This window comes from Nicotiana tabacum, chromosome 21, assembly GCF_000715075.1.
Source record: "Nicotiana tabacum cultivar K326 chromosome 21, ASM71507v2, whole genome shotgun sequence".
NCBI classification, from domain to species: Eukaryota; Viridiplantae; Streptophyta; class Magnoliopsida; order Solanales; family Solanaceae; genus Nicotiana; species Nicotiana tabacum.
In genome coordinates, this window is record NC_134100.1 from 27,964,112 (window position 1) to 27,970,421 (window position 6,310).

A 6,310-nucleotide genomic window follows, 5' to 3' on the forward strand; every position below is an offset into this window, starting at 1 on the left:
CTCTAAGGACCATAGCCTGAAGAAAAAAGGGGGAAGTGCACGGTTAGCCACTAATCAAATATGTATTTACTTTTAAGCCACTGTTTAAAATGTCTTTAGTCTTTAGCCATTGCTTTAATAAACTTTACCCACCCGGACGAAAATACCCTTCTGCTCATAAAGTTCAGGACCAAGTGTCCTTAACTTATGAACTTGTTACTGTAAGTTCAGGACTAGCTGTCCTTAATTTATGAGAGTGTTACTGTAAGTTCAGGACTTACTGTCCTTAATATATGAGCTTGTAAGTCTAAGTTCAGGACTACATGTCCTTAACTTTTGAACATGAAACTCGAAGTTCAGGACTACTTATCCTTAATTTATGTGCTTGTAACTCTAAGTTAAGGATTCTTGTCCTTAATTTTTGTGCTTGTAACTCTAAGGACCAAGTGTCCTTAATTTTTGAACTTCCAACTCTAAGTTCTTGACCAAGTGTCCTTAACTTATGAGCTTGTTACTGTAAGTTCAGGACTGGTTGTCCTTAATTTATGAGCTTGTAAGTTTAAGTTAAGGACTACTTGTTCTTAGTTTATGAACTTGTAACTCTAAGTTTAGGACTACTTGTCCTTAATTAATTTTTGAACTTGTAACTCTAAGTTCAGGACTACATGTCCTTAACTTTTGAACTTGGAACTCGAAGTTCAGGACCACATGTCCTTAATTTCTGTGCTTATAACTCTAAGTTAAGGACTATTTGTCCTTAATTTATATGCTTGTAACTCTAAGTTAAGGACCAAATGTCCTTAAGTTTTGAACTTCCAACTCTAAGTTCAGGACACAAGTGTCCTTAACTTATGAGCCTGTTAATGTAAGTTGAGGACTAGCTGCCCAAAATTTATGAGCTTGTAAGTCTAAGTTAAGGACTACTTGTCCTTAGTTTTTGAACTTGTAACTCTAAGTTTAGGACTACTTGTCCTTAACTTTTGAACTTGTAACTCTAAGTTCAAGACTACCTGTCCTTAATTTCTGTGCTTGTAACTCAAAGTTCAGGACTACATGTCTAATAAATCATAAATGTCACTAATAAATCAACTTGCCTTTCTTCATAAGTCAACTATTCTGCATCAAAATCAGCTTCGACATCCTTGTCAGTATTTTGCATCGTTAGACTTGAAAGTATATATTGTTAGTATTCTGCATCCTTCGCCATCATCAAGTATTCTGCATCAAAATTAACTTGCCTTTCTTCGTAAGTCAAGTATTCTTCATAAATCAAATATTACTAGTAAGGCCGTCTCCATCAAAAGCAGCTTCGGCAAAGCAAAAAACTTAATTTGGGGATTGAAAACTCATAGACTAAAAAAAAGAATGAGGAACAAGTAGAAGAGTTCATGAGATGTAATGAAAGAATATGAATATGACGTATCTATCCAACCCACTGTATTTCCGTTTAGGAAGGAAAGAGTAACTCAATCTTTTCATATTAATTTTAATAGACTAGTGGCTACTTTTGCTCAGCATTAAAAATACTGAATAAAAAGTAAATGCTATTTTAAAAAGTGGCTACCCCACGCCATTTTTACAGGAAAAAAACTTGTTTATATCCATTTTGCAAAATACTTATTTAAACTCAATAATTTAATGTTAAGAGTTACTACAAAATCAAGCTAAATGTATATTATTTAATAATGATAGAGCAATAAACTTTGTATGATTGAACAAATATTTTATATTCATTAATTGGTGCAAACAAAGTTGTTTTTTTCGTTTTTTCCATCAAAATACATGAAGTTACTAAAATAAAGTTACAAGTTGAAGTGAAAATATATTAAATTATCATGTTAGTTCATATAACTAATAGAATGTCCTATTAAGTGAGTATAGTTTTTACGTGTATAAATTTTTCAAAATATTATAAAAACAATTGTGTATATATTTTTATATCGTTAATGTGCATAAAACTTACTATCATTAGAAAGGTTTGTCTCTTATGAAACCTTGGTGGTGCCTTTTTTATTTTTATTTTAGTTTTAATAACACTAGGTTTAATTGAGAAGTCAATGTTTAGTATTTTTATATTATAGCGTTAAAACAACGCCACTATGTGGGCTCTCGTGGAAAATGGGTGGTCCGTACCGCTCGTCCCCGTAGCGTGTGGACCTATGGGCCGTTATTGACTCTGACTTGCTGCATAATTGCTGATGACGGTTTCCTTTTTCGCAATTTTATTATTATTCATCTTCAAATGGAATGTTTCTTGGTTCCCTTTTTTGTTTTTAGCTTTTTTCATTTTTTTTCTTTTATTTTTTAGGGGTTATATTTCTATTAAACTAATGGAATATTGATGTTAGTGGGTAGAGTTATTCTATACTTATGCTATTGCAAGAAAATATATATGCTATGAAATAATCGAGTTACACATAAATTGACCGGGATATTGTCCTTGCCAAAAAAAAAAAAAGGTAGCAATGTTTTGCTTTAGATAAATATATATCATTTTGTTCTATTCACCTACTTTAATTCAAACAACATAATGTCATTTAATAATGCAAAACTAAACGAAAAGAGTAGTTGGTATTTTTCTATCTCCAATATAGGTATCTATATTTTGGAATGCAAAATTAGCTTATTCATGTATTTTCGTTACCTAGAAATTTTATTTAGTTTCAATTAATTATAAACAAATAATAAGTTAATTTTAATAACATTTTTTCCGTTGTTATTGCAAAATAAATAATATCTTAATCTAAGATATGCTTTGCCCTTTAATCCTTTCTTATCACCGTATGAATAATTAGATAAATTTGTGGTGTCAAAGGTCAACTACAAGCAATATTTATCATGAAAGTCCTTTTCTTAAATGATTGAGTTTTAATTGCTAGAACTTTAAAATTTGTAATGACAAAAAATTACTTTAATTTCGTTAACATCATCTCATATGATACAAAATTTATATAGCAACATACTATCAAAACCGAAAAAACTTACTCAAATTAGTAACCAAAAAAGTTAATCAAAGCTTTATGAGAATCTTTATGAATCTTCTCATCTCTGAAATCCCACTCCTAATAGGCCTAATACTTAGGTTTTGCCTAGAGGCGAGGATAACACATTACACTGGAAAAGGCTGCTCGGCTTTATGCTATTGTTGTAAAGCTCCATGCATTTATAAAATTAATTCGGACTAAAATTTTAGTTTAAAAATATATTTCAATTAGTTCCGAGCCATGCGAACCACACGAGTATAATAAGGTTGAGAAAACACTTGAGTATAATTATATGATCAAAGGATAAGATTTGATGTAACAGAAGTGTAGAGGAAAAACAAGAACAGGGAACAAAGTAATGAAACCACTCCCAAGCATTTGGATTTGGAAGTGGTGTGTCGCGCCAAAAGGAAGCGTGCAGAGGCGGATCTAGTATTCTGGAAAGATGGATGCGCCAATGATTTTAAAATAAATATAAAATTTGATGACATAAATTTTTACAGTGCAATGACTTAGGAAGCAAAAAATAATTAGTTGCATTATCACAAAAAAGAAAATACCATCAATTTACAATTGTACTCGACAAGTTTTTATACTTTGAAAACGATCTATAATAGCATCATTACTTACAGTTGCAAATACTTTACGCTCTATATTGCAAACTAAACAACCATTCAAATATTCTTCACTAATGCTATTACGTAGGTCATTTTTTATGAGCTTCATTGAGGAGAATGTTCTTTCCACGCTTGCAGTAGCAACATGTAGAATCAAAGTAAGCTTCACAAGTAAATAAACATGACACCAAATTTGATCCAATTTTGTCTTTGCTATCACTATAGCAAGATCCTTAATTCCCTTCAAGTTGACAAACTTGCTATCACATGTTCGAGCATAGACAATGAAACTATCAAGCTGAAAACTGAGATCTCGAAGCTTGTTGTCATCAAACTCACTTGGATAATACTTGGCCAACTTCATTATTCTGTCTTTGTCAAAATTAGCAAATGAATCAACCGGATTCAAGCAAGTCATACCAAGGAGTAAGTCACTAGTCACTACATCAAAGTGGCTATTTATCTCATGAAGTTGCAAATTAATAACTGCATAAAATATTTCCACATGAAAGTGATGTGCATAAGAAATGCCAGACTTCTTACGCTTCGATCTTGGATAGTCTTCATCCATTTTGGAAATCATAATATTATGTTTACCAGAAAATGGGTAAACCTCATTCATCAAAGACTCCAATTCACTTTCTCTCATCGTTTGCACTCTTGTCTTTGCAAGGTCAAGCAAGCTCATAGTATTGACGATGTCTTGATCCTTTTTTTTGTAAAGCTTTTCCCAATTAATTTGTAAGAAGTAACATCTTGAACATCAAGTGCAACACAAATACAAATACAAATTCAAATTCATGAATATTGTCCAAAAGATTTTTTGCTGCAAATCTCTCAAGAGAATGAGAACTATTATGTTGCATATCTTTAAACACATTAATAATCGAAGAAAATATGATCATGAAAATTTCCAAGGTCATAAAATGGGATCTCCAACGAGTATCACCCGGTCGTTGGAGTCCACATTCTTGATTCAATCCTTTCCCAATAAGTATTTCTCCAGATCTAAGTAATTCTTCCAGCTTCTCTACGTGGTGTTGTCGAAGTAATTCCACGTGTTCAAAAGATACTCCAATAGTATTCAATGCATTGGTGAGAACATCAAAAAAATTATTCACATCCGGGTGCTTTTTTGAAAGAGCTACAAGTGTCAATTACAACTGAAGGGCAAAACAATGTACACAATATGCAGATGGGGCGTCTTTTAAAATCAAAGACTTCAGGCCATTTATTCTTTCTTGCATATTACTAGCTTCGTCATAACCTTGTCCACGTAGCTTGGATAAACTTAATGAGTGAACGAAAAGCAAATCATTAATTATTTTTTGTAATGATAGTGCAGATGTATCATTCACGTGGACAATACTAAAAAAGCGATCTATCACCTCCCCACTTTTACTAACATATCATATAACTAGGGCTATTTTGTCACGCCCCGAACCTGGGGGACGAGACCAGCACCCGGTGCCTCACCTAATCTAGCATACCAACTTACGACTAAGGGACTCTGAACATAAGAATGTTATACTTTGGCCATGGGGCCACATTGCAAGACAATTTGCGAAGCAAAATATAAAACTAAACGAAACTAGCATTGACTAAACGTCAATATAAAGCTTGACCGACAAGGACGTCATAACTACTACAACTGACAAACCAACAAAATATATATACAAGGCCTACAAGCCCAACATACTGTACTAACTGACAGGATATATCTACAAGCCTCTACTGATGGATGTACTGTGATTGGAATAGGGCCCCGACCTACCGATAATATATATACATACATACAGAAGACGTACACAAAACCCTAGACCCGGTAACTCCGAAGGACGTGGAGCTTACCATTCAGGCTGAACTCAGGCAACACCTAATGAGGAGGTCTATCTGTTTGTCTATCTGAACCTGCACGCATGAAATGCAGCGTCCCCAGAAAAAGGACATCAGTACGAAATAATGTACCGAGTATGTAAGGCAATAAAATAACTGAAAGCTGAAACTGAACTAATAATATAATAACTGAAAGTAACTGGGAGTCAAAGATGATCTGGAGATATACTTACCTACTGATACAGACTCAACTCTCTCAATATAGTAAGTAAAATAAATGTCCGGACCTATAAGGCTCGGTACGTGTAACTGCTCGGCCGTAGTAGGCTTGTTCATAGGCGCTAGGCCATACTAGGCTCTGTATCTCAGCCATTCTGGGTTCACTAATAGGCGCTCGACCATAGTAGGCTCGGTATATAACTTACCATCTGATCAGAGGTTGCCCAATAAGATCTTGCCCACCAATAGCTTGATGGGGTTGAAAATACTGTATATATGTAGACCCTCTTCTCTCTTGACTGAAAGAAGACAATACTCAATTGAATATAAAGTCCCGATAAGGGAGGATACTGTAACTTATGAGACTAGGATAATGTACATAAGTTTAGGAATACGAACTTCTCTTTATGACTAGTTATCAAACTCATGTAGTTACGGGATCATGCCAAAATATAGAAAGGTTTAGCCTTAACATACCTTATCACAATCTTTCCAATTACCAAGTTGAACTCGCCTCTTCGCACCTTAATCTATAACAACAATAATAATACTATCATTAAGCTACGAAAGGTACAACTATCGCATAACGAACGACAAACTTATTTTGTATTAAAACGGGCAGCATCTCCCCTATAATCCTTACTTCCTCCAAATTCAAGATAACCCGAAAATGCA

At 33.7% G+C, this 6,310-nt stretch overlaps 1 protein-coding gene across 1 annotated transcript; it reads right to left on the minus strand.

Moving 5' to 3' along the window:
* Positions 1–3,530: 3,530 nt before the first annotated feature.
* Positions 3,531–4,268, minus strand: LOC107810561 (uncharacterized). Its single transcript, XM_016635353.2, has one exon. It carries the CDS (start codon positions 4,266–4,268, stop codon positions 3,531–3,533), a length of 738 nt encoding a protein of 245 aa, XP_016490839.2.
* Between the last annotated feature and the right edge of the window lie 2,042 nt (positions 4,269–6,310).

Coding starts and splice junctions, on each gene's coding strand:
- LOC107810561 (XM_016635353.2), bottom strand. CDS start 4,268: ATGAGCTTGCTTGACCTTGCAAAGACAAGAGTGCAAACGATGAGAGAA.